The sequence below is a fragment of the Numida meleagris genome, chromosome 8 (assembly GCF_002078875.1).
Source record: "Numida meleagris isolate 19003 breed g44 Domestic line chromosome 8, NumMel1.0, whole genome shotgun sequence".
NCBI classification, from domain to species: domain Eukaryota; kingdom Metazoa; phylum Chordata; class Aves; order Galliformes; family Numididae; genus Numida; species Numida meleagris.
In genome coordinates, this window is record NC_034416.1 from 3,354,297 (window position 1) to 3,381,892 (window position 27,596).

Genomic DNA, 27,596 nt, shown 5'->3' on the forward strand with positions numbered 1-27,596 from the left:
TTTTCATGGCTTTTCCACTTGATCCAGTGCAGCAATGAAAGAGAAAAAAAAAAGAAGCCAGCTGACAAACTAAGTAAAATTCTTCATGGCTCTAATTTAAAGCAGACAGTTTGGTTTCCAGCCGCATGGTGATGCTACAATATCAGGGTCCTCTTCTTAAAAAGGTTTGTGTTCTGCCTCATAACAGTTCTTACTGTGTATATCACATTTTTTTTGCAGAAGGAAGGTAGCACTTTCCTATGTCAATCACCATGTGAAGTTTAGTTCACACACTTGGCATTAAGAATTCTTAGATTACAGTGTAAGGAGTTTAGTGCAGCTGTTTAAGTTCTGCATGGCACTGAGATGCTGTTGCTGAGGAACAGGCTGAGGAACAGGGAAGTTTCTTTCTTGCAAAGCTGTAGATCTGAAGAGTTATTTCAGCATGCTTTTAGTTATTGCTATATATGTCTCTCTTGTGAGTGACAGGACGAGAGGGCATGGCCTGAAGTTGCGGCAGGGGAGATTTATGCTGGATGTTAGGAAGTACTACTTTTCTGAAAGAGTGGTCAGGAGCTGGAATGGGCTGCCAAGGGAGGTGGTTGAGTCACCGTCCCTGGAGGTGTTCAAGAAACATTTAGATGTTGTGCTGAGGGACATGGTTTAGTGGGGTTATTGGTGGCAGGTGGATGGTTGGACTGGATGATCTTGCAGGTCTTTTCCAACCTAGCTAATTCAATGATTCTGTGATTCTATGTCCCAACACACTTCTTGTCTGACTGAGACGGCTTTTTCCTATCAAATCTGGCTTTAATTTTTCGGCTGTGTTGTTAGTTTGTTGTTCACTTGAGCTGTTACCTCCTTAATTGTATCTCCTTTTGGCTGGAGAAAGAGCTGTGTGTTATCTTATCAGCATGCCTCTGAAAAAGTAAAGAGACAAAGATATACTATCCATATGTGGTAGAGAGCATGCTTTCTTCTGATCAGGGTCCCAAATACACAAACAAATGCAGTTACCAATGTTGGTAATGGAAGAGTATTCCAAGTACCTTGGCAGAGATATTTTGGCATTTATGTCTTTTGGCTTGGCCATATCTAAAGGATTCTGTTACCGTTTCCTGACAGAACATTTACATGAAGATACGCAATGGAAATTCAAGTGAAAGAATTCTCTTAATTCTCTGGATGAAAAAGGTTGAAGCATTTTGAAGGAGAAATCGTGGGTTGTTTTACCCAGGGAAATAAAGCATTCAAAACTTCTTTTCATTGGAAGCATGGCAAGAAAAGTGTTGAAAAGCTGCAGTTTTGGATGCAGGAGATGATATAAAGCAGTGCCTTGATAGCTCATCAGCAGATAGTCCAGGTCCACCTCTGCTGCTGAGTCACTGGAAGGGCCAGGGCAAGTTTCTTTCGTCTCGTTTCCCCCTGTCCGTAGTGGAGGTCACTGCTGGGTGTGGGTGGAGGGCTGCTCTCCCTTTCTGGGAGCACAGGGCTGGACCAAAGGTAGAAATCTCAACCAGCGTGCCAGGAACAGCGCAGCTGCGTCACTAGAGACTTCTTGGTTTGATAAATGCAAACCATGTCAGTTACATTTCAGCTGTTTGGGTTTGGTGTTCTTTTACCTCAGTTTGAAATGGAAAGTTGATTTATGCAAAAGGAAATGATGAAATAAATCTAAGTGCTGCATTTTGCAACTGTCCAAACAGGCCATTTAGAAAATGTCCTACTTCCCCAGGTTTTTGAAATACTGCCTAACAACCAGTGTGCATTTCCTCATTGCAAAATCCCCGTGCAGCTCTGTCAGCATAGATGTACTTTTTCCTTTGAAAGGTGACCCAGACTAGCTTGCTTCACTCCTTTGTTGGAAAGAGATGGCTCTGAATTTTTTTGTGATAGCACTGTACATGTTAAGTGTGCATTCTACACTGTGGGGTTAACTATGTCGCTGTGGTTATGAGTATTGCTTTCCAGTGCAGACATACCCCTAAGTCCCAGGAGAATTTTACACAGGAGGCAGTCAAGCTGACCTGCTCTTTTTCTGGTCTTTTGCTCTCTTTCAGGATTCCTCATCACTGTGCTCCCAGAAGGGCGGTGTGATAAAGCAAGGCTGGCTGCACAAAGCAAATGTCAACAGCACAATCACTGTTACCATGAGGGTGAGACTGATCCCGTGTTTAGGTTAATTGTGAACAAGACACAGCCTCTTTTAAGTTCAGATCACATCTCTAAAGGCCGTGGGAGTGCTGTGATGGTTTCAGGTTTGGGTGTGTCCATCCCTCTTGTAGGGCATCCCAAGGTGGGTTGGAAAACACAGTCTGGAAATAGCTTTTGATCCTTCGTGCCCAATGCACTTCAAATCACGAAAGGCAAGCTGAACAAGAAGGCAAAGTGTACTCAAGTAAACCAAGACTGTTTTTACAATGAGCAGCAGAGGCTAGGAAGATGAAGGCAATTTAAATAACAAACAGCTGCCCTGCAGAGAATACTCTCTGAATTGATAGTTTCCTTACTGGTAGGAAATATGTTCAGAGAGAGGCTTTAAATTGAAATGACAAGTCTTTGCTCTAAAAGCAGGGATGATGTCACTGAGGAGACAGAAAACTACTGACCTCAAAGCAACAGCTGCCTTGTCTCTTGTTCTCCCTTGCACATAATCTGGCCTGACATTGCTTAGGTTTTGTAGTGGAAATTTTTAGTAGTTCCACTGCAGGTTTCTGCCATGGCATGGAGCCTGTCCGATGTTCCACCGTGCAGCTGCCCTCTTACAGCATAGAGAGAATACTGTGCAGTTATCCTCAGCTGAGCGGCTGAGGGATGGCTGCAGTGAGGTTCTTTGCTTTGTAGGTAATGACAGTCTCTGCAACAAGCTGCTCATCTAAATGATGCCAGAGGATAGGATTCAGAGGGGTTAGGCACAGTGCTCCCTTCCAGTTCCATGCAAGTGAGCAAGTGGTTTTATTGAACATGTGATTGTGTCAGCAGTGATGGGGGCACGGAATTACTGGTAGTCTCCCATCTGGGGTGAAAAATGTTGTGCTCCTTGGTAGTTCTTCCACGTATTCAGAACAGAGGGAACGCTCAGAGCCTTGCGATGCTGCTTGCCCTGGGGTGCTTTGCATTTCTCCTAAGAGTGATATCCAGCCACTGTGAGATGCACTCTGTGCCTCGCACACCTGCCAGCGTATGGTGCTGTCTCAATTGCTGCCAAAATGCTCTCCTGAATTATAGTCCAGTGCCTATGGGCTGACAAGTGTGAAGGAAGGTGTTCTGAGAGAGAGCTGGAGAGTGTGTTGTTTTTTTTTAATTAACTCGGTCTTCATAACAATAACTCAAACACACAAGTACCTCTCCCAAACTTACTGCATTTGAGATGGGAACTGAACACGCTAAGCCAAAGCCAGTTCATGAAAATAGATGTGTTAGAAAAAAACAACAACAACACAAATCCCCAACAAAAAAAAACCGTGAGCGCTTGCATGGATTGCAGTGTTCTATGGCTTGAATTTGAATGCTAGGAATTTCCACATGTCTGTTCCAAAGTCTTCTGGAGAATTACTTTGTAATTCTGAGGTCTTTATGAAAAGAGGCTCTGGAAATACCTGCTGGAGGGCAGGATGAATCTGATGCGCTGATCTGGATTTGCCATGTGCAGATAACTGAGGCTGGAGCCAGCTGAGAGAGGAGTTGGAAGCCCTGGGGCTTTGCTTCAGATGGATGAACTTATAATAACAATAGAGACATTGAAATTAAAGCAGATGACAAAATCTCTCATTACAAAACCAAGTCATTCTCAAAGGGGTGCATCTGCAACACTCAAGGGTCATCAGTGCTTCTTGTTAGGATATTTTCTCAGTAGCAGGAAGTCAGACACTGAGACTGTTGCTTGTGATATCCAGCAGAGTGAGTGCTTGCATGAGTGAGATATTGTACTTTTGCAGGTATTCAAGAGGAGGTATTTTTACCTGTCACAACTCACAGATGGCTCCTACATTCTTAATTCCTACAAAGATGAGAAAATTTCAAAAGAATCCAAAGGCTGTATTTTCCTGGATGCTTGCAATGATGTTGTCCAGGTAGGTGTGCCTGTACTTGGGCTTATGCTTTGCGAGCTCAGAGGTGGAAATGCTCAGTCTGTGACATCAAGAGGCAAAAGAAAGTGCTTACCAACTAACCCAAATGTGCAGCCCTTTGGGTGTACTGCTCCCAAAATGCCTGAAAGGTTTTAGAGAGGGTATTTGTACAGGGCTTAAACTCAGATGAGAGCGAAGTGTAGCAGTGCGTCACTGCTGTGCCTTCTGCCGTTCCTGTCAGTGCTGAAGCTCTGAGCACCCAGTGTGGCAGAGCTGGTACACAGCAGCTTGAATTACTTGGCAGCACAGATGAGTCAGAGCAGTGTACTTCCATTTATCTTTCTGAATACAGCTAACACAGTAGTGAAGATGTCTCAGTGATGTACAGGATGTACTGCCCAAGTTGCATCGGATCTGCCTGGGTTTCTCATTGGGAAGTGCTGTTTAAAGATAGAGATCAGAATATTATATTGAACTGCTTGCCTCTAAGATAGATTCCTCTAAAAGTGCCGCATTACTTATTGTGATGGACAAATCCAGCTTTTGCAGATAGGAGCTTTGCAGAAAGTACCGTGCTGATTTATTGAGGGAAGTGTAACACCAAGCTTGCCCTTTCTTCTTTGTTCAGTGTCCCAAAATGCGCCGCTACGCGTTTGAACTCAAGACGATAGATAAGTACAGCCACTACCTCGCGGCTGAAACCGAGCAGGAGATGGAAGAGTGGCTGGTGACTCTGAGAAAGATCATTCAGAGCAATACCGAGAGTTCGGTGCAAGAGAAGAAAGATACTGTGGAAGCTGCACAAGGTCAGTTCATAAATCAATACCTGCCTTCACCCTTCTCCTGCAGGAAACAAGGAGGGTGGCTGCAGGAACATCCATTTTTCTTTCTGGATTAATGGCAAGAATTGTGGCTGACGCACGATGTTATGCCAAATGGCTTAGTGTAATGGAGACAATATTCTGAAGGATAAAAGTGGAGAGAAACATGACCCTTCCTCTGGTTGGGAAATCCATGGCAACGTTTCAAGACCCCTGGAAAGTTGGAGCTGGGCTGAAGTTCTGCTTTGGAAAAACCTAGCAGGCTGTTAATAGTACATTCTGCTATTAGTAACGTATGGAAAAAATCTTACATCCAAGTGGAAAAGTCTCTATAAATTATCCATAAACTATTTTTGTGCTATTGTAAGCAAATATTGCAGGATGCTTTCTGGCAGAGGAAAACGGAATGGTGCTCCTGCAGTTGTTTTGAACATCTGCTTTTCGTGTCCTTGCAGATGATGAATCAAGCACGCAGGGAAAATCAGAAAACATCTTGGAGAGCCTGGAGAGAAGCATGCATCCAGAGCTGATGAAGGTATTGTGTTTGCAGGGACTGCTCTCCCAACCCCACCCCTAGCTCTCTCCACCATATCTATTTCCTGCACGATCCAGAGTGCAGCTGCCTACTGCTATCTGCTTTCTCGGTTAGCACGGCCCCATTGCTTTACACTGTGTAGTGTTTGTGGATACAGCTGGGAAGCCTTGCACCATCACAAAGGGAACCTGAAAAATATTTATTTTACTTCGCTCCCATTCTTTCATTTACTGGATGTGAGGCTGGGCAGTAATATCAATGCTTTTCTTTGTCCTAGTATGGAAGAGAAACAGATCAGCTGAACAAACTGAGCAGAAACGATGGAAGACAAAACCTCTTTTCTTTTGACCCAGAAGTCCAGGTAAACATTCCCCTGCTGGCAAATGTGAGGTTTTGCTCCCTTGGCATCATGCCTCCCCTATTTCCTTAAACAACCACAGCATTTGCCTGCAGATACAGCATGTTTTTTGGCAGACTGGAGGAGTTCAGCCCGCCTCCCTGTCAATGAGGTCTGAACAAATCAATGCTCACCTGATAGCTCAAATAAAGGGAGCACTTGCAGCAGTCCCACGCGTGGCCTCCCTCCTGCTTTGCTGGCTTCTGTGATGCATCTTGTTGTTTCTGCATCTCAAACCCATCGTCTGGGCCTCTGGGAGGGTCCCACGGTGGGGCAGAAGCAGCAGAAGTGGGATTGCAAGGAGAGCTACAGTGCTGCGTTGGCTCAGTGCATCTGGGGGAGTGAATGGTGACGCTAGAGGCAAACTGCAGAGTTTTCAGATGTGGGGTGGTATGAGCAGAAGAAACTTCACGCGCTGTTCTCGTGCCCAAAGTAGGGGTTTGTGCACTGTTTGGCTTGTTTTCTGCTCGGCTTTGACCTCTCTGCTGAGCATTCTGCCAAGACCCAGCTGTGGGATTTCAGTGGAATGAGCTGCAATTGTTAACACGGTTTTAGAGAATTGTTCCAAGTCCTTTCTTAGTTTCTGGTTCCCTTTCTGGCACGCTTCGCCTTGTTCACACCTGTGAAGAAAAACATCCTGATTTAACAAGGAAATGTAATTAGGCTTTAAAAAGTTTAATTTGACTAAATGAGCTTTTCTCCTGGCACTTCTTTAAGGTATTTGACAGATAGAGCTGAGGCATCCAGGAGACATTTGGGTTTTTTTTTGAAGAGAAGCTTTAAGAAGTTTCCTAATATTTAATCAAATAATCAAAATGAAAATATCATTCAGTGTAGCGCACAGAACAGCTTAAGATTTTTTTTTTATTTTGGCTTGATTTTCTGCCCTCCCTACATACACAGAGCTCTATATCATGGTGTGGGGCAGTCAGATCTGCTCTAAGACTGGACATCCAAAATCACTGCCCCAGGCAGCGCGGTGTGTGCGTGCTTGCGTGCCTGCTGCTAAGGAAACTGGGAGCAGGAACATATACCCACAATGTACTTTCCTCATAGAAGGGAAATGGAGAAAACAATGGGAAGAATTTCTCAGAATCGGATTAACAGTTGCGCCCTATTTTGCACAAATTACTTGATTGTGAGATATCCATGTCCCACTTCTGCAAGCAGGTTCTGCAGAATTTGTGGGGGAAAAAGCTAATAGAAGCGTGCCAGATTGTCACTGAGAGATGTGCTGGTGTTTATGGGGGTTTGGTAGCTGTGTCCCTGGTGCCCAGGACAATGGGAGTGGTGTAGGTCATGAGTCTTTCACTGGCTGATGGTATTTTGGTCACATATGTACCTGCTCTCTGAGGAGGGTGGACGCTGAGGAACTAACTAGCCATGGGTGAGGTGGGTTAGGAAGGATGTGATTATAACCAAAGCTGTTTGGATTTCCCAGCCAGCTTTGCGGGCAGCCCTTGTTGTTGCTAACCATGCCAGCTATTGCCGTGCTTCTCGAAATGCCTTCAGTTCAAGATGTTCATGATCCCAAAAGCATGTGCCTTCTCTCTATTTCAGGCACAGGGACCATCTCTTAAACTAGTCAAATCTTCAAAGTGGAAGATACTTTTCTGAGGGTAACGACGGCTTATATTCCGCTTTCTTCCCCAAGCTCTAAGTGGTGTTTTGGGAAGATCCCCAGGGTTACAGCAAAGCAGGAAGGAACTGAAATCATTCTGAGGTTTAGTTTTCTGTGCTCTACAAACCAGATTGCTAAAAATTGATACATCCCCATGAATTCATGTCTTGAACACATTTGTGTAACATCACAAAATGGCACTCATTTGTGAACGTCGTGTACTTTTTGCACCACTTAAACAAAAATGGTTAAGGTTGTACTGGCTGTAATGTGATTCCTTAACATCATTTGGGGGTATGTTTTCTTTTTTAATGAGACCAGATTCGTTTGTTTGCTGTCTAGAGGCTAGATTTCTCAGGGATGGAGCCGGACGTGAAGCCATTTGAGGAGAAGTGCAGCAGGCGCTTTGTGGTCTGCTGTCAAGATTTGTCCCTCAACCTCCTTGCTCAGCTCAGCGACCAGTCGGAGGGAGGACCCACCAACGTAAGGAGAGCTCTGGTGTTTCCTGCTTTGTCTTCTTTCTCCTCACTGGCAAAAAAAAAGCCTATGGCAGGTTGATCTGGATGGATAACGGAGTTTCATTCTGCCATGAGCTATGGTGGAGCCTGGACAGGTGGTGTCTGCTGGCCCAGGGTCTTTGCAGGATTTGTCTGCCTTGGTATTCTGGTGTTCCAAAAATATGTCTTGGGATGGATTTGCCCTAACATATCTTGGCCTGCCAGGAACTGGGACTACTAGGAAGCCAGAGGTTCAGAAGCACAGGGAACAGGGAGTGTGTCTGCAGTATTCTGGGTCCCCGTGAAAGTCCTGTTGGTAAATGATCAAGCTCCATCTCCAAGCCACCCACCGCTGTGTTTTATTTCATTTCCTCTAATGGCAAGGGATTTCCCTGTTCTGAAATCTCCTGTCTCCCAGACCAACAGTATTCACAGCCACTTTATTATATGCATTTGTTATTGTGCCAAACTTGTGCCTTAGCCTAAAAAGCTTTTCCTGAACCTGGAGCTGAGAAAATTGTAGCCAGCAATTATATCTCTCCTCCACCTTTGGTCTGCCAGTCTTGAACAGACCAGGCTCCTCCAGTCTTTTCTCCCAAGACATTCTCCCTATTCCCATGTCCTCCATGGGAATCAGCCCTTGACACAAGGGTACCCAGAGCAGCAGATAGCATTGCAGGGCTGGGAGGCAGCAGCACCAGCTCTGACCAGTCTGTGCTGATGGTATCATGGTCCTGGTGGGATCAGCCAGCACACCAGCCTTGTTCTTCAGTCCCTCTCAGCAGATGAATGCACTACTGATAACAGATTGATATTATTTGATTGATATTACCAGCCCAGTGCTGGACCTAATCAGCACATTTTTAGTACTGATGTAATGCCTCCAACTTATGCTGTACCATCTCGGATGTGCTACAGCCTATCTTCAAGCCTGTCCCTTACGTGGACAATGCCTGCTAGGACCATTGAACTAAAAATATGTGGAATTGTTGCCTCTTGCGTTGTGCTGTCAAGGTCAATAGCCACAAAGCAAGCTGAGCTTGGTGCGAGACAGTCCTCAGCTGTAGAGCAGCTCCTGAGATGCAGATTTTGCACATACAGTTCCCAGCCCAGCGTTAGCTCTCCTGGCTGGGAGGTGGTTTGCACCTACTTTGCTTCTGTGCCCCCCTGTGTAGCAGCAAGGGAATGTTTTCAGTGTCTGCAGATGGGACATCCAGAGCTGATGGACTTCAGGCAATAAGTGACGTGGTGTTCTCTAGCATGTGAACATAAATGCTCTTGAGTTGCTTGCTTTCTCATTACCAGGGTTAAACAGCTCTAACTGATGGATTTGAATCATTTTTTCTCCAAACTTGAAGTTTATCATTTATTGAAAACTCATGACGGTTTTTTATGAAAACCTATTTTAAATCAACTAGATCAAAACGTAAGATAACGAAGGGGAAAAGTGGATTAATGTATCTCTAAAGCAAATAAGCGTAAGAATCCTGGAGAAATTCTGGTAGACAAAACTAATGGAACAAACAGATACAGAAGGCACGCTTGGCGGGGAAGGCAATGCATGTGAATAACCTTGAGCCGGTACCATGCACTTTTTAACACATAGATTCCGTTTGCAGGTTGAGCCCTTTTTCCTCAGCTTGGCATTATTTGACCTGAAAAATAACTGCAAGATTTCTGCAGACTTCCACGTGGACCTGAACCCCCCGTCTGTCCGTGACATGCTGCTGGATACGTCGGCTTCCAGGGCAGAGGACGTGAAGGGGCGTTCACCGGGCGAGAGCCTTGTGCACGGGATCCCTGAGTCACGCCTGCGCTACATTAAAAGGGTGAAGAACTGACTGCCCTCTCACTCTGTGTCTCTGTAAGGCTGTGGCTGTTCAGTAGCTTCATGTTTTGGTCAGTCTCAGGCTGATTGCTAATGTGGGCTCACAGTCACCAGCTGGAGCTGACCATTCTCAAGCCTTGAGAGTCCCCATCCGTGGCAGTTGCCAGAGCAAGCTCTGTGTGAGCCCTGGGAGGGGACAACCAGGGCCAAACCCAGTGGTGCAAGTAGGGTATCCCACTCGCTGACAGCCTCCCATCTTGTCCGTTGTAGGGTGTTTTCTCTGTGACTGACCCACACGCAGAGATCTTCCTGGTGGCCCGCGTGGAGAAGGTGCTGCAGGGCAGCATTACCCACTGTGCGGAACCGTACATGAAGAACTCGGACCCGGGGAAGGTGAGATGGGGCCGTGGGGGGGTCTGCTTAGTAATGCTGCCTGCTGCTGTGGGGAGGAGGTCTGTAACAGGATGTTTCTGCCACTCTTTAGCTGCTTTCTGGCAAAGTCTGGTCTCTATACATTCTGCTGTCTGTGCTGTAATAAACGTGCATGGTGTGAAGGGACAGGGATTTTCTATCAGCTGCTCAGGCCATGCTATGCTGTGTGCATGCAGCGCGGTGCATTGTGAAACACAGTGCGTCTCCTCCCTGGGGAGTGCAGCCCTCTCTTTTCTTTTCCCAGCGCAGCGTGGAAGCAGTGGCACGTGCTCACCTTCTCTCTCGTGTTTTGCAGACAGCCCAGAAGGTCCATAAGGTGGCCAAGCAGGTGTGCAGCCGTCTGGGGCAATACCGGATGCCCTTTGGCTGGGCTGCCAGGTTAGTGGCCTTGGACCGTGCTTTTACTGGGTTGGGAGCTGCTGCTGTCAGTGATTTGGGACAGCATCAGGCTGAGTGGGCGAAGGGCCAAGCTGCTGAAGTCAGTGAGGCTGCGTGGAAGCAAGAGAGGGCAGAATCTGGCCCTGACTTCTCAGGCAGAACGTGGATTGGCCTGAAATACTCTATCTAGAATTAGAAACAAAATATTAAATAGTAAACAGTGCTGGGAAGACAGTAACCTTCCCGCTGACCTGCAGCTACTGATTTCAAGGCAGAACATCCCTGCGGCTGGATTACCCTGTCCTGTGCTGCTGTGAGAACTGGTGCAGAAACTACCCCCTGGCACCATACATTGCCAAGGAGGGGACAAGAGCAGAGACAATCAGCAGAGTTACAGCTCCGTCCCTGACTCTGCCTTAATTAATGTTCTTGGGAACGACTGGAGATAGTGACCGTATTCCATTGCTGTTATTTCAGCACCAGCTCCCTTAAAACTCAGATTGAAAGAAGGCCCTACAGGCAAGTTGAATTCTCTGCCACTGCCTCCTGTAGCTAAATTTCCATTTGGTGCTGACACAAGGGACAGTAATGGCATGAGAACACCAGATGACTGTCGCAGGGGGCTGGGATTTGGTGGTGTGCAGCTTGCCATGTGCATTCTGAAGCTTGATTTTCCTGTGGCACTGGCACTCTGCTTCATTCGTGGCAGCCAGCCCACACCCTGCTCAGTGCCTCAGCCCTTATTCTAGTCCTTATGTAGGCAACCAGGAAGATACTTTACCACTCAGTGTTAGCAGATGGGGATTGAAGGGCATTTGTAACCCAGAGGTGGGCTGGGTGTGTACGTCTCGCTTGGATAAAGAGACAATGGATGTCCCATGCAATGCTATGTAACAAGGTGTGTTGAGGACTGTGGGGTCTAAGCACCACATGAAAACAGGAGAGGGATCAGGAGGTCTGGAGGTGGTCAGAGAACCTCTCATCTGATCAACCGCCCTTCAGCCTGCCAAAGACCTTGGATGTCTGCATCTTTACCAACATTCAGGAAATGTGTCTCTTCTTTTCTGCAGACCGGTGTTCAAAGACTCCCAGGGCACTCTTGATGCTGAAGGAAAATTCTCGCCCTTGTACAAGCAGGACAGTGGCAAACTCTCGAATGAAGATATGCTGAAGCTATTAGCAGAGTATAAGAAGTAAGAGCCTGGTGCAGGGGCTGTACAGGCCTTTTAACATACATTTTTAAGCAGTAGGTGTAAGCATGAGATAACAATTTCTAAAATACTCAGGAGGTAACTAAAAGCCCTGCTGATTGGTTCAGCGCTTCAATTTTCAAGTTTCACCATCTTGTTCCTTTCTTCCTAATGCAGACCAGAGAAGACAAAACTACAGATCATTCCAGCCCAGTTAAATATTGTCATCAAAGACATCCCGCTGGACTTCACAAGTAAGGATCTTGGATCTGAAAGTAAATGCTGGTGGTGCTAGCCTCAGGAGTTAGTGCTTGTATGGGGAGCTCTTCTGTTTCATTAGCAAGAACATATTGGGGTTGAAATAAGAAATCAGTAATTCAGCACAACCACTGACTTGTCTTTCTGGTGGATTCTGTGGAGAGATGTGGTCCAAGTGCAGAGGTTTGCCTGAGGGTGTCACATTCTGCTTGGCTGTCGCATCCTGAATCTAAAGGAAGCCACCTCTTTGTTTTTGCCATTATCATTACATTGAGCTCAGATAACATTTTTGATCCTTAACACCCTATATTCATTTTTATTCTCCACACTTATGATGTGTTCACTGTCATATCACAGGCTCTTCCCATAACTTGTCATGGATTCTGTGGTCTGGTTCCCTGTCTAAAAGATTTTTTGGGAGGCTCCCTGTCTTCTCCCTTTCTTCTCCCTTTCTTCTCCCTTTCTTTTTCCAACACCATCACTTGAGTTGAACTCTCTCATGATGGAAGCAGTGGGTGGAAATGGTCTGACACTGTGGGACTTGTGCACTTTGAGAAGTCAATCTCAAGCTCTCCTTTCAGAAGTCCATCTTCTTTGGTCAAGTGGTATCTGCATGTTTTATAAAACAGTAACTTAACAGGTCAGATTCCTGGGAGTCTCAAGATGGAGGTGCTGAGCAGAGCTGCCCAGACATGGGAAGGACAAAAGGCCCTTTGACTTTTCCCTGAGCTTCAGCAAAATGACACTTCTGCAGTCCCCTCTGGCAAGGAGAACGGAGCCCCATGGTTCCTGTGCACCCATCTTTTCTGTGTTGCTAGTGCAGCTGGGGACCTCAGATGTTGCATGGTCAAGAGGAGAATTTCCCTCTAATTATTTCTATGGAATGGGCCATGCCCTGCTGCCGGGTCACACATGTGGCCCTCTGGCTTGGAGAGAACTGAGTTCTTGGGAGCAATGGCAGAGTTTCAGACCTGCAAATTTTGTTGTCACACAAGTTGTGCTTCCCATGTTTGTGGAGCATGTGCTCATCCTTTCCTTCTCTTTTAGATTGTGTGACAGCTTCTTATATTCCTATAAAGCCTTTTGAGAAGAGCTGTGAGAATATTGCAGTTGAAGTGGAGGAGCTTGTCCCAGAAGTTGCAAAATACTGTTACCCCTTCACTGTCTACAAAAACCACCTATATGTGTACCCCTTGCATTTAAAGTATGAGAACCAGAAGGTGTTTGCGAAGGTGAGTGACTCGGTGGGCACTGGAGTGATGCTGCTGATCTGTGGCTGTGGCTCATCCTTCTGCTCTCCCCTGATTCAGGCAAGGAACATTGCTGTCTGCATTGAGTTCAGGGATTCAGATGAAGCTGATGCCAGGCCGTTAAAGGTGGGTACCTTTTATTTCTAGTGACCTGGGGCTGACATTTGTTTGCAGCTTTGTACCATATGCTAACCAGGCTGAGCAGAACAATAGGAAAACAGAGTTTCCGTTCTCACTGTTTCCATTCAGTCATCTAATTTAGGTGGCAGCAACCCTGAATCCAGCTTCTCATTTGTATTTCCAGTGTATCTATGGAAAACCTGGAGGCCAGCTCCTGACATCCAACGCGTATGCAGCTGTGCTGCATCACAACCAGAGCCCGGAGTTCTATGACGAGGTAAAGCAAAATGGTGGGAAATAAACTTTCCTGGGCACTACAAAGCCAAGCGGCTTTCCAGGATACCTCTTTTTCCAGGGCTGGGTGAAATATGGGTTAAAAAACAAACATCAGCCCTTTGCCCCTCAGTAGAAGAACCCAGCAAAGCCAGAGACTTTATCAATTCTTAATGTCAGTTTGTTTTCTGCTGTCTTTACTGTCACGCTTTGTGCACTCCAATCACACACCACCATTAATAAGTAATGTGCAAATGTGCTGAAAGTGTTGGTCAGGAGTTATCTAAGATGGTAGGAATCTATCTTGTATAACTGCATAAAATGTAACATTTGTGAAATAAAATAGAACTTAAAGTATTATTCCACGATTAAAAATACAGTCTTACCTATCATGATATCATTTTAGATTAAAATTGAGCTTCCAATTCACCTCCATCAAAAGCATCATTTGCTTTTCACCTTCTATCATGTCAGCTGTGAAATTAATACAAAGGCAACATCGAAAAAACAGGACACCGTTGAAACTCAAGGTATGTTCACTGCTTACATTACTTCTGCTGGAGCGTAAGAGTCCAAGATAAAATAAATGTAGGGACATGAAAACATATTTGACTCAAATACTTGGCTACCTACATTTTCTTTTATGGGAGCGTCCTAAGACAAACTGTGGGTTTAAGCTGTGTATAGTGAAGCTCAAATTTTGCTGCTGGTAGCGAACATTCTTGACTTGACATGTATGAATGGGGCAATAGTCAAGTCACTACTGAGCACTTGGCACAAGATCAGGGCCTCAGGGGCCTCTCCTGCCAACACTGGGCATGTGTAAAAGGCTGAGTGTGCTGAAGTCCTCCTGGTTGGGATGCTTCTCCTTCCAGCTGGTCTTTGGGCAACTAAAGGGCTTTTGCCACTTTGCTCAAGGCTCGCACATCATTTCTGCTCCTCAACCCCATTCCTGATCTTGGTTGTGCTGAATTTTGTTCACTGAGTCAGCAGGTAAAATATGTTTTAGCAAGGCTGACATGATCGATCCCTACCTGGTAGGAGCCACTTGCACAGCTGTGAGTTGGATTTCTGTAGAGTGAGACACAGCTCTTTTTGGAGCTTGAGCTAACCATATATCACTGCGTCTTTGCTAACTTTGTCCATTGGTTGCCTCTGCAGTGGGGTACGCTTGGGTCCCGCTGCTGAAGGATGGACGGATTGTCACCCTGGAACGGCATTTGCCTGTTTCATCCAACCTTCCACCTGGCTACCTGAGTCTCGGGGACACAGAGTCACGAAAGGTAAGGAAGACATTTAAAATGGGCTTAAAAATAAAGGGAAAAGGAAAGCTGAGCTTTTGCTGCCCCCATAGGTTCTGGGCTTGTGCTTGTGCTTGGCTGGAAAGATCTTCACAGCAGTGTAGCACTCAAAAATTGTGGGTTTTGTGATAGGCTGGACTGGGCTGTTGCACGTGGTGCACAGCAGGAGAGTGGGCATGTGTTCTGAGAGCATGTTCTCATGTGGACAACTCTGCCCCGCTGTGGCTGCAGTCATGTCACTGGGGGTCCCCATTCCCCCACCCCAACCTTACCTTCTGACCCAGTGTCTGCCTGCACACAGCCACCTTCTCCCCACAGTCTGAAGCCAAGTGTCTGAATGTTGTCTGTTCACAGCAGTCCAGCGTGGATGCAAAGTGGGTGGATGGAGCAAAACCACTCTTTAAAATCAGAATCCACTTGGACTCAACCATTTACACCCAGGTAGGTTGAGCATGTCATCCTCGCAGACTTTTAACACAAATGCAGAGGAAGCGTTTGCTGTATCTCTGCTGCTTCTCTGCTGTTTGCAGAGCAGCACTGTGATATTTCTGTAGCTGCCGGTCTGGGATTCCTTGCTGGTGTTTGTGGCTTTGTCTGCGTGTGATTAGATAGCTGTGTGAGTGAATGAGCACTGGGAGGTGCTGGTGTTATCTCGGCCAATGGCTCTGTAACTAACAGGACAAGGAAAACATTTGAGTAAATGAGCTGCTTCAATGATGGGGAAGAGAAAAGAACTTGTGGGGATGGAAGATTTCCCCCAGATAATAGACTGTTTGTTGACATACAAAAAAAAAAGTAGTTTTCTGACTACAGCAGACACTTTTCACAAGAAAACCAGATTCCTCATTTCCCTTTGAAACCAGTTTAGGCTGTTTAACCTAGTCCTTAAATGTTTCTGCTGACTTATGGTGGAGATGGACTTCCCTAAGCTTCATGTGATATGCAGCAAAGATTCCCAGCAGATGCTCCAGGGCACCGCCTGCCTGCACTGCTCATGGGGAAATGCCCTTGGCAGGGCTTGTTGTCCCGTGCTGGATGTGATCAGCTGCATTTATATTCACTGCACCTTGTTTTCAGCATAATCTAAAGCCGTTTTAAGGTCTTACTGATTTTGTACAGCACATTATCTCCACTTCCCCTCAAATTACATTCCCAGATCCTTCTTGGGATTAAATAACCCAGTAATTAAATTTAGCCTGGGAGGAGGGAGAAAAATGGAGAAGCAATGGCAGTCATGAAGAGTTGCAGCAGTGCTGTAGTCCTGGGGGGTGGCAGCTGGGGACTAAGAGTGCCAGTGATAATGACAGGGGGCTTGCTATGGACATAGTCCTAGCTCGCTGCTGTGGGTCTGTCAGTGGAGTTTCAGGTGTAAGCTGGAAAGCACAGACTGGCAAAGACTGAGGCTGCTGCACTGAATTTGCTTTTCATCTCTTCCAGGACATGCACTTGCACAAATTCTTCCAGTACTGCCAGCTGGTTCAGGCAGGTGTGAAGGAAGTCCCTGGAGAGCTTGTTAAATACCTAAAGGTGAACAGTGCCTGTCAGTGGGCTTTGATTGTGTTTTCTGCATCATCAGTAAATTCCCAGAGGCCTATTCTGTAGGAACACGCACTTGGGCAGTGCTGGGGTCAGTTGTGCAAGAGCCTTACCTTTGCTTACTGCCACGACCTTCTGCTGTCTGTGTGCTGCTTCCTGCTGCCTTTCCCAGGAGGTGAAACAAGCAGTCAGCATCACCCTGCCGTGCTCATGGCACAGCCTCCTCCCTACAAACTTGTATGTTCCCACCCTGCTGCCCTACATCCGACTGAAACTTCTAAAGCTGCAGCGCGATTCCTCTCTTTCAGGAATATATCCATGCAAATCAGGACTTTCATCAGGCTGAAAAAGATCAGTGAGATTGTAGCTCGGTGAAGCGTGACCACAGATGGGCTGTGACCCCAGACCCAGCTTTTTGGCACTCACTGCAGCATGAGTAAGGGCGTTGGAGCAGGCGCAGCAAGGCTTCTGTAGGGGATGTGTTCCTTGGCTCTTCAGTGTCTTTGCTTCCTTCCATAGCTGCCTGTGTTTGAGATTGCTGCTGTAGCAACAGCTCCAATTCCAGTGGTGGGGATTTATGATCACGGAGTTACTGGGTGTGTTCCACTTAGTGTACAAATACCCTGAGCAGTAAAAAATATGGCAGGTTTGGAAGCCAAGCACTGAAAGAGCAGTTGCTTTGACCTCGCTGCAGTCCCCAGACAGGGAGATGTTTCCATACTGACCACAAGTGGGAGCTTCTTACTTCTGAGACATCAGTAATTTCAGTAACTTAAATATTTACATACAGATTTAACATTTAGATTTGCAGTTTAAAAACTGAAAATGAAATACGTCATCTTTCCTAGACACGTATCATGATGCTCAGGCAAAAGAGGTCTATGTGATGGGTGAACGGTGCATGCACCAGATGATCCTGACCTTTACCAGATCACTTAAATCCCACTTCCAATAGCAAGCCGTGCCCTCTAGAGAAAGGTCTCACTGCAAGCTACTGGGCATCAAGTCTTTGCAAAGGCATTTGTGAAAATGGGACTTCATCCCATCAGACGGCAAGAAGAGTCAGCAGCAAAACTTCAGCCTTAAGTTCTGGGTTACTGGGGTCAGCTTGTAGCATGTGACCTCTAATTAAGTCACAGCTGCCTTGGCACATCTGAGAGAAAGATTCATACCTGCCAGGAGTGATTCATGTTGCTCCCTGAGGGCATGCAGCTGGGATCCATCAGTTGGAAGCAAGCAGCGAGCGCTGTTTGGGGCCCAAGTGCCCCCCCCCCTCCACCCCCTGTCCTCTGGCAGGCTGACGCCCACACCCCAAAGCATTTTCTAATGCCTGTCGTATTGCCCCAGAAATGTCTGTGGACTATAAATATTTAACATCTGCAAATTGTTGAACTAAAAGTGTCTGTGTTTTGAACATTTGTTTTAGTGTTTGCACGCCATGGAGATCCAAGTAATGATTCAGTTTCTACCTGTAATTCTTATGCAACTATTTAGAGTCCTTACAAGTGTGACCCAGGAAGATGAAGTAGCTGTCAACTGCACCATGTGAGTATCTGGCAAACCATCTGTCTTTGATTACAAATGCAAAGCCACAAATTACAGTGCAAGGCGGGGTGGTTTCCCAGTACAGGGTGCTAAGTGATAGTGCTGGCTGTCCACGGCTGTTTGTTGGCCTGGTTGTGCACCAGAGCACTCACACAGCACGTCCAGGTGGCACAGAGCAGCGTGGGGTCTAGGAGCTGCCTGGGGGAAATGTGTGATCTTAAAGATAACTGCTGAGAAGGAGTGGTGGGGACAGCGAGGAGATGAGAGGGCACACCTGGGAGCAGGGGTTGGATTAACTGATTTATTTATTTGTGGCTCAGAGGCTTCATTGTGGAAGTTTCAGGCCTTCCTCCAACAGGGTTTGTTGCTGGGGGGTGTGCGGTGCTGCTTGGCAGTGCCTGCAGCCCCCAGAGGGCAGTGCTGCCTTGTGTCCTGCCGCTGCTCCCAGCGGAGCTCAAGCTGCCAGAGCACATTTCTGCCCTACCTGTGGCCCCTGTGCATGTAAACTGGTGGGTGCATTAGACATATACATCTTCTTCCTACGGCTCTTCCTCCATAAAGTACTGCAGTGCAGAGGGGGATGCTGGATGCCACTCCATAGAGGTCTTGCTCCAACTCCAGGTCACGTGCAGCCAAAAACATCTCCCTCCAGTGAAACCAAAGGTCAGAGGCTGAGCCCTGGGTCCCCAGGGGTGTAGGACCCGTTGTGTTCACAGTCCTGTGATGTGGGCCGTGGGGACTCCTCCTGTGAGGAACACACTCCCACTCTGCTAAGGACAGAGGACACCTCCTGGGTGATCAGCTCCCACGTGTCCCTCTAGCAGTTTTTTTCAAAGCTTGGCTTGATCCTTTCCAGTTTGTCAATAGCTCTCTGTTAATGACAGCTGTTTTCCTATCCAGGATTCCAGAGTGGAATTTCAAAACCCGCCATATCTGATAAATGGCTTGTAAGCTCCTCTCTGTGGTTTGGCCCGTGGGGTCTGTGACAGTGTGCAACAGTTTGTTGTTCTCTCTGACTTGGGCTGGAATGTAAATCTCCGATATTGGCTTGGGAAACCAGGCGCTTGCTGCCCTCGTCAGCCGCCTGGAGTGCTTCCAGAGGGCTGGCATGTTCTCCAGGGGCTGTGTGTCCCCAGTGAACTGCCAGACGACAGCTTGAAAATAATCCAGGGCATGTAACTAGGAGCAAGGGAGGATACACATTCTAGTTCAGTAAAAAAGAGCCTTCAGAATTTATTAATTTGGGGTTCGGGAGGAGTATAGAGTTTTGGGGTTCAGAGTATAACAACCATAGAGAATTTTTTTTTATGGTGTTTTTTTTTTTTTTTTTTTTTGAGGATTTTTTTTTTATTTGATGTAGTGTTGCAGCTGCAATAGTCACTGTTATCAGTATTAGGACAGGGCTCACAGTGAGGAGAAACTCAATACACCGTGAACCATACAGTGTGGATGAATCAGCAGCGCATGCAGGAGGCAAACATGGGCTTGTTCTCCATGTAGCTGCTCTGGAGATGCAGCTGCTGTTGGGCAATGCCAGGCGAAGAGAACTGGCTGCAGAGCAGATGAACTGCATATTTTCATTTTTGACTTACCTAACCCCCGAGTGTTGTTCAGGTGCCTAATGCTCGCTGCAATATGGGTGTAAGTAGCTGCAGGCTTTCATGCTGGCATGCATAAAGAGTAGGATGTGTCCCCCGCGGGGAATACTCCACCTCAGCTCCTTGTGCAGGGAGCCCTGAGCACTGAAGGCAGCGGGGCTGGGTGAAACCAAGAGGCTTTGGATGCTCAGCTCTGAGTGCTGAGTGAGGAGGCTGAGCTATGGCAAGGATGGTACAGCCACAAGAGCTGTGGGGGACGCTGGCCTGCAAATACTGGCTGAAAAAACAGTGGTGAGGCTTTTAGGTGAAGCAGGATAGGGCTCACGTGGTGTCTGCTTTTGTGTGTGGGAGGAACTTGCCCTCACGTTGCGTGCTGAACACGTTTCTCCCCAGGGTTCTTCTGCACATTGTGTCCAAGTGCCACGAGGAAGGCCTAGACCACTATTTGCGCTCCTTCATAAAGGTCAGTCACAGCTTGCTGCTCCACATGGCTCCATGCTGGAGCAGGCACACTGCTGACACTGCCTTTCTTGCCTCCCAGTACGTCTTCCGAGCTGAGAAACCCAGTGTGACACAGGCAAAGATGACCCATGAAATCCTGGTCCTTTCCATGGCCACGATCTTGAAGCAATCAGCAGATTTTCTCGCCATCAATAAGCTGCTCAAGGTGAAGTACAAGCAGCGCTAGGTTGCCTGAGGTGGAAGGGAGGAAAAGGGGATCTGGTACAAAGCCCAGCATTTCCACCCATCCAACCCCACCACAGGAGCAAAGTTCCTCATATCTGTCTCTTTGAGGTTCTCCTCTTACAACAAAGACAAATTCTTGCAGGGAGCCCACTGTGTTAAGTCTCATGGCCAGCCATAGCCAAGGACTTTCAATTTTGCCAGCTTTACCTCTTCAAGCCAGACAGGAGAGGAAAACTGAGGTCCTGCCCCTCTGGGCACCCCAAACTGCTGGCTCCTTGCAGGGTGCTGTGGACTGCAGAGGGGAGGGAGCTGTTCCTACCCCAGCTAGCAAAGCGTGCTTCCGGGTCCCTTCCCACGCTGAGCTGGCTGCTGAGCACAGCCGTGCTTGCAAAATGCCATCTGAATGCAAAGTCTCCCTCCCACACTGCTTTTTCCCCACATAGCCTAGCGTGTTCGATCCTGTTGAGAAAAGTAATAGTATTTTTTGTTTGTTCTAGTACTCATGGTTTTTCTTTGAAGCACTGGCAAAGTCCATGGCAATATACTTACTGGAGGAAAACAAAATCAAGGTAAAAGCGAATTTGTTCAAAGCTGCATTACAGAACCACCACAAACAAGTTCTCCTCTGAATTTTTTCGCCTGACACTTTTGCTTGCAGCTGCCCAGGGCCCAGCGGTTCCCAGACTCCTACCAGCACGCCCTGCACTCGCTGCTGCTCGCCATCATTCCTCATGTGACCATACGCTATAATGAAATCCCCGAAGAATCCAGAAATGCCAATTTTAGCTTGGCCAACTTCCTGAAGGTCAGCAGTTTCTTTCATTCTCCCAGGCTTCAATCAGAATTATATATACATAGAAATAAGTAGCACGCAAACGTGTGTGTCTGTACTGTCTCATCCCTTACGTTTCTTCGGTGATAAAAACTTCGGGGAAGTTTCTTTCTTTCCTAGGAAAGACACTTTATCTTTCTGATAGACTGTGACACTCTATATGCTATCGAGGGTTTTCAGTCCTGCCTAGCAACTGTTCAAAACCTGAGATTAAATACACACGTTCTCATTTTACATATTTCTGTTGTCCGCTGGAGATTTAAGTGAGCTCATCTAAATAATCTCAGAAAAACAGGAACAAGTAAATTTTGGAAAGTCAGCAGCAGCCCAGAAGATCAAATCCAGCTGCTGGTGGGGTGGTGGTATGGAGATGATTCAGGGTGATTGCCTTCTCCTTTAATGATTGGTGACGTGCCACTGTGTCTTCTGCAGCGCTGTTTGACTTTTATGGACAGAGGATTTGTTTTTAACCTGATCAATGATTACATTTCTGGATTCAGCCCCAAAGACCCCAAGGTAAGCAGTAGATTTCTTGGAAGTTTGTACATGTCTGCATCAGTCAAAGCTCGGTAGTGATTATTTCGTACCGCGCTTAGAGGCCTTTTAGACACCATTCCTGCAGAGCCTTCTGGAAGCAGAGACCTCTTTTTGGGGCTGTGAGCCTGTAGGCAGCTCAGCTTTAAATGCATGTAAACAGTCAGAATTCAAGAAGGGACTTGTTAATAGTCCGGATGGAAAAGGCAAAGAAGTCCCAAGTGACGACTGCGTGCTGTGACACTTAAGAGGACAACACAAAAATTTGCCATTAATTACAGAGTTGTGCTAAATGCTGTTTAGATTCCCCAACCTTTGTGCAAGAGACACACTGAACTAGAAGCAAAGAGGCCAAACTGAAAACATATTTTGAGTTTGTGTCGTTTTATTTATTTTCTCAGTTGCTGGTTGAATACAAGTTTGAATTTCTTCAAACCATTTGCAATCATGAGCACTACATTCCTCTGAACTTACCGATGACCTTTTCCAAACCCAAGCTGCAGAGAGTTCAAGGTATGTCTTTTCTCAAGGGACTGGCTAGAAAGCTACGGTTAGTCTTTCTCGATGGTTTCAGAGCAAACTTGGTTTGGTGTCAAGGAAATGTATGCCCAGGCTAGACTGACTGACTTTAACCTCAGGAGAAGATGCTGTTCTGGCAGTGTTACTTTAGTGAGCTCCAGAATGGTCTGAAGTTGGTCCTTTCAGTATTTCCTACCTTTAAGTTTGCAAAGGATTAACGATATCCAAAAGAAATTGCCCCTATTTCAGTAAGTTCATGTTGTGCAAGTGTGATCCTTTGTACCCACAACTGTCAGCATCAGAAGGGTGTCCCGTCAGCCAGGGTCATAGCGAGTGGAGGTACAGGAGAACAGAGTGCATTCACTGCTCCACTGTCAGCTCTCTTTGTGGCTTTCTGCTTTCAGTTTGAACAAGAGCAGGGTGGTGCTCAAGCCTGGGCTGAACGCAACCAGCAGAGGTCTTGAGTATGTGCCAGTCCTCAGTCTCAGCCCGTTCTCACTGTCACACCACAGCTCCTTTGCTCCTGGTGTTGTTCTCTGCAGGGCAAATGAGGTTTGCAAGTGCCTGAGCCGAGGTGCCGTGCAAGTGTGGATGGCTGCAGCCATGCAACCACAGTGCTGAGCCCAGGACACGCCTCAATGGCCTCCTGAGGTTTCTATAGATAGAGCTTTATGCTCTCTGAGTCCTGGTTTCTCACCTGTGCTAGATAAATGCAGTACAAATTGACAGCTCTGGGTGTTAGTAGCCTGGCCAAGTACCAGAGAGGAAAGTGATGTTTGGAATTCCCCATGTGAAAGCCCTGTGGATTTATTTTGGTGGAGGCGAGGGAATGTCTCAGTGTGCCTCCAGGTGCAGCTGTGCAAACCCTAGAGGGGTTTCCTTTGCACCCAGGTAGCAGAAGCAGCAATAACTCTCAGGTTTCCTTTGGTTTGGTATGTCTCTGGTTGCTCTCAGCTTTCTCTGGGCCAGCTGCTGATCTCTTATATCAGTCTGGCTACTTGACTGGCTTAGTTTAACAAAGTGCATTGCTAGAAATGTCTGAGATAGAGAAAAGCACACAAGCACAGTGCCTCCCCATTGCTTGTTAGCAGCATGTTAACACAAGGGTGCTCTTCCTTGGTTAACATTCACCTTTGTGTTTGCAGTGGTTAAGCTGAAAAGCTATAGGAGCAGCTCATCTTTCCTATTCTGTATTACTGTGACTAGGTCCTGCCAGTCAAGGTTTTGTTTTTAAAATATCCTCAGGTATTTGTACCTTTGTGGTGGTGCCTGTGCTCTGCCTGCCATGGTAGAGCTGCTCAGCCACTTGTGGAGCCACAAATCTCCAATGCAGGCTGGTCCATTTGGAAGGACAGACCTGTGCTTTGCAATTTTCTGACAGCAAAGAACCCACAAGATTGACAGGAGTTGGAAGTTAAGCAAGTGCCTTGGGAAAAACATTAAAACGTGACATACTGTCCAGTTTCTCCAAGCCCGGAGAAATTTTACTTACTCCTGCTTACTTTTGCTGTCTTTTTATTCGTCCCTTTTCTTTTTACACACAAATTAGATGTTTTTTCATTTGCCGTGGAGCAGTTCACTCCAGTAGGTAGGTCCAACTTGGATGACTGAGTCCTCTAATCTCAAATTAAATTAAACATTCAGACTCCAGGCAATTAGCTTGTATTCATCTAATGAAGTAACTAAGATGTGTGACACTTAGGCATTTGCTAACATGACTAACAGTGAAAGCTAGATAATACTCCAGATTGCTTTCTCTTTCCTCTGAATCAGATTTTCACAAGCCAGTAAGGGCAACTTATGAATCAGCCAACAACTTAAAAGTATTTTTGCATGGAACAGTGCTGTTGGAGCCCTTTGGCTGGGACTTTCAAAGCTGTGTGTACACACCACAGAAAAGCTTTCACACCTGTGGGGTTTTTAAAAAAATATCTGAGCTGAGCACACGGGGTTTGTACTGTCTGGGGGAGGAACTCACAGCTTTGAGGTTATCCCTCTGGGAGGCTCAGTGCTGTAATGCATCAGTCAAACAGCGCCTGGCGGAGCTCTGATTAGGCATATGGGCTGCCTGAAAGAGATAATGGTGTCAGGGCAAGGTCATTCATAGCAGCCCGAGTGCACATGCAACCCGCATTGAAATCTGTGTCTCTGTCGCTTTTCCGCTGCATTATCTGGGCAAGTCAGTGACAGTGATGCCTTACCCGTGCTGCAGCCGCCCCTTTGATCACAGCATAGATACAGCCTGAATCTGCGTGAGATGCAGCGTGCAAGTCAGTTCACCAAGGTGATGAGGTACTGAGCTGCCTTTCTCCAGGTAGTCAGGGTGCTGTTCTCAGTGTCTGTCGGAGAACAGCTAACGGAGCCTCACAGCTCCTGGCACACAGCTCCCTGGAACCCTGCCCTGCTTCCTGAGTCCTGCAGCGGGGCTGTGTAAACTGCTGGAGATCACTTGGCACCTCATCGTTGTTTGCATCCCTCACTCCAGCAGGAGTGTTTGCCTCTGCTCCGCTCTCTGACCCTGGTGATAGCGCAGGGTTCTTGGAGTTGTGCTGCCTTTCCACTTCATCCATCTCTGACTTTACAAACTGGCTCTCAGAGTGCTGAGCTTTGCAAAGCGTTGCAGTGCACAAATCCTTCATTTAACTGCTGCTGAGGTGGTGAGGGCCAGAACCAATGCCTCGGCTGAACTGGGAGATGACAAATTCTTTCATATTAGTGGTTGAGAAAGCTGTCATCAGTTCAGGCTTCATTAAAAGATCACCACACTGGAGGGTAGAGTGTGATGGACTGCACCCATGAACTGTTGTGGCTCACTTGACCGTTCTGTCTCAGTCTGAATAGATCTTTGGAACAGTTCCCTTAACCATTGCTTTGCTGTTTCTTTCAGATGTAAATCTTGAATACTGTTTAACTGATGAATATTGCAGGCATCATTTCCTGGTGGGGATGCTTCTCAGAGAAACCTCTGTTGCCTTGCAGGACAACTATGATATCAGATATACGGCCATCACGGTCTTAAAAAATCTCTTGATAAAGCATGCCTTCGACAACAGATACCAGCACAAGGTCAGGCATATTTTGTTGGCTTTTAAATGTAGTTCTTGGATTCTATGGAAAAATATCAGTTTTAGGTTTTGTATGGTGCACCGAGGGTGTTCTCATTACTGTTCAGGGAACTGTTACAGTTACGGCATTACAGGAATAGCTCTGAGAAATGGTCTAGGAATACAAATAATGTGGTGTGATAACTGCAGAGCTCTTATCCGTGCTGAGTATTTAGATAATAAAGCCCCGAGCCATTAAAGGACTTGAGACTGTTGTTAGCCAAGAGGCTGTTCAAAGTTAAGCGACGTCAATGGTCTTCTGGACTTGGACTTAAATTAATATCCTGCATTAATATACTATAATTAGGAAGAAGGACTGATTTCTGTTACAAGTCAGCTGCGTGTTTTGCTAATTAGTGAACCAGAAGAAAGGATCTGTGGATTCTCACGAGATGCTGGATTTCCGCTGGGGAGTTTTCAGCTTCCTTTGGTCGGAGGCTCAACATGTGGTATTGCAGGGAGCTTGGAGATGGGCTTGTTTTCTTTCTTGATGCTGATCCCTGCTGAAACATACGTCCTTGAAAATGCTGAGCTACCAGTGCAGGCACTTCACGTCCTTGCTGTAGGCTGTAAACATGCCTCTGTTTAGAGTTTAGCTCTTAAAATTGCTCCTAGTTTGCTGCATTCAGGGTTCTACCTCGGAATTTGGGTAGCGTCCTGGGCACAAAGGGTGGGAGATGTGACCCAAATGCACCAGGGATTCCTGCCCCTCTGCATGGACCGGAGCCAGCTCCTCTCCTCTCCCTTCTCTGCATCTTCAACAGCATAACTGGAAGGGCTGAGCGGGAAGTGATCTTGTATCTCTCTGCAGCAAGGATCCCCGGTGACTTGCACAGCCTGGAACAAACCACAACATGTGGTTTCTGCTCAGACTTGGTGAAACAGGAGAGATTTGCCAACTCCCTGGCACAGCTGGGTCAGAGGCAGCCTGTTTCGGCTCTTCTGGGTGCCTGAAAGCCCTTATGCTAATTCAGAAACTGTTTGCTTCATCAGCATGCAGCACCCTCCCTGCCTCCTCCAAAACGCCACGTGTCTTAAAATTGTCCTGCTGCATTCTTGTGTGTGTTGTGCTCTGGACTGTGTGGCCAGGAAGCTGCATGGGGCCAGGGCAGGATGCTCAGCTGGAGTCCTGGGAACAGGACTGGAGAGGCTGAGCGGGGCAGGGTCTGCTGCTGTAGTCTCACTCCAGCCAAGGATAACTCATCTTCACCAGTGGCTGAGAGAGGGTTTGCTGAGCCCATGGGCATTTTCAGGGTTTCTCATATCTTTTGTCATACTGAAACAGAAGAAAATGTTGGGTGCTTGTATCAAAACATGCCTTTCGATTCATAGCCCTTAGATATCTTTTTCAAACCTTTCTGTCAACTGCAGCGTAATCATTTTTTAACAAGAAAAGAACGGGTTGTCAGAGACCCTTGCATTTAGAAAAGGCTGAACAGACTGCTTTTGATCATTTCAAAACTTTATAAACAATGTGTATCGGTTAATTCAAGTTAATCCCTTCCTCCAAACTGTTTTAACTAGAAGTGTTTGCTATGGAGAATTCCCAACTGGAAGCAATAGTCAGCACCTCTCAAGAAGCAAATGTTTTTATTTCATTACCCCTGGGTGTTGCACTTCAAAATGGAGCTATGCGAGTGAAGTGCCAGGTAAAGAGTCAGGAAATCCGGGATTGTGTATCCAGGCCTGGGGCTCCCAGCACAAGGAAGGCACGGAGCTGTTGGAGAGGGTCCAGAGGAAGCCATGATGATGCTCAGAGGGCTGGAGCTCCTCTCCTGTGGAGAAAGGCTGAAGGAGCTGGGTCTCTCAGCCTGGAGGAGGATCCACAGAGACCTCACTGCAGCCTTCCAGCACTGAAGGGAGCTTATGTGCAGGAGGGAAACTGACTTTTTATGTGGTCATATAGTGACAGGACAAGGGGGAATGGTTTTAAACTAAAAGAGGGTTAAATGTTAAGGGGAAATTTTTCACTCAGAGGGCAGTGAGGCCCTGCTGCTGCCCAGAGCTGTGGGTGCCCCATCGCTGGAGCTGCCCGAGGCCATGGATGGAGCCCTGGGCAGCCGGAGCTGGTGCCTGGTTCAGTGGGTGGCAACCAAGCCATGCCAGGAGGGTTGAAACTAAATGATCTTTAAGGTCCCATCCAACCTAAGCCATTCTGTGACTCATTCTATGATTCTGTGCTTGTCACGCTTCCTGTATGTCTGGGAATGTCATTCAGTCCCCAAAATCCCTCATTTCCCAGAGCTCGTTGCCAGAAGGGTAATACCCGCTGGTGGCATATAAACATTTTG

At 46.8% G+C, this 27,596-nt stretch overlaps 1 protein-coding gene across 4 annotated transcripts in view; it reads left to right on the plus strand.

Annotated features, from left to right (window-relative positions):
• DOCK11 (dedicator of cytokinesis 11) overlaps positions 1-27,596 on the plus strand; it is a 71,078-nt gene that overhangs the window by 16,556 nt on the left and 26,926 nt on the right. For 3 of the 4 annotated variants that reach the window (XM_021406210.1, XM_021406211.1, XM_021406213.1), the window contains exons 6-31: positions 2,040-2,135; positions 3,918-4,052; positions 4,678-4,855; positions 5,326-5,405; positions 5,683-5,766; positions 7,766-7,906; positions 9,540-9,749; positions 10,019-10,141; positions 10,476-10,558; positions 11,629-11,751; positions 11,926-12,002; positions 13,054-13,238; positions 13,317-13,382; positions 13,561-13,653; positions 14,056-14,179; positions 14,811-14,932; positions 15,305-15,391; positions 16,388-16,477; positions 17,913-18,031; positions 20,023-20,092; positions 20,171-20,296; positions 20,814-20,885; positions 20,975-21,121; positions 21,581-21,664; positions 22,084-22,195; positions 25,089-25,267. In XM_021406210.1, coding sequence (XP_021261885.1) covers positions 2,040-2,135; positions 3,918-4,052; positions 4,678-4,855; positions 5,326-5,405; positions 5,683-5,766; positions 7,766-7,906; positions 9,540-9,749; positions 10,019-10,141; positions 10,476-10,558; positions 11,629-11,751; positions 11,926-12,002; positions 13,054-13,238; positions 13,317-13,382; positions 13,561-13,653; positions 14,056-14,179; positions 14,811-14,932; positions 15,305-15,391; positions 16,388-16,477; positions 17,913-18,031; positions 20,023-20,092; positions 20,171-20,296; positions 20,814-20,885; positions 20,975-21,121; positions 21,581-21,664; positions 22,084-22,195; positions 25,089-25,267 — 3,006 coding nt within the window. The remainder of the gene's footprint in view (positions 1-2,039; positions 2,136-3,917; positions 4,053-4,677; positions 4,856-5,325; positions 5,406-5,682; positions 5,767-7,765; positions 7,907-9,539; positions 9,750-10,018; positions 10,142-10,475; positions 10,559-11,628; positions 11,752-11,925; positions 12,003-13,053; positions 13,239-13,316; positions 13,383-13,560; positions 13,654-14,055; positions 14,180-14,810; positions 14,933-15,304; positions 15,392-16,387; positions 16,478-17,912; positions 18,032-20,022; positions 20,093-20,170; positions 20,297-20,813; positions 20,886-20,974; positions 21,122-21,580; positions 21,665-22,083; positions 22,196-25,088; positions 25,268-27,596) is intronic. The other variant, XM_021406212.1, reaches the window with a different exon arrangement.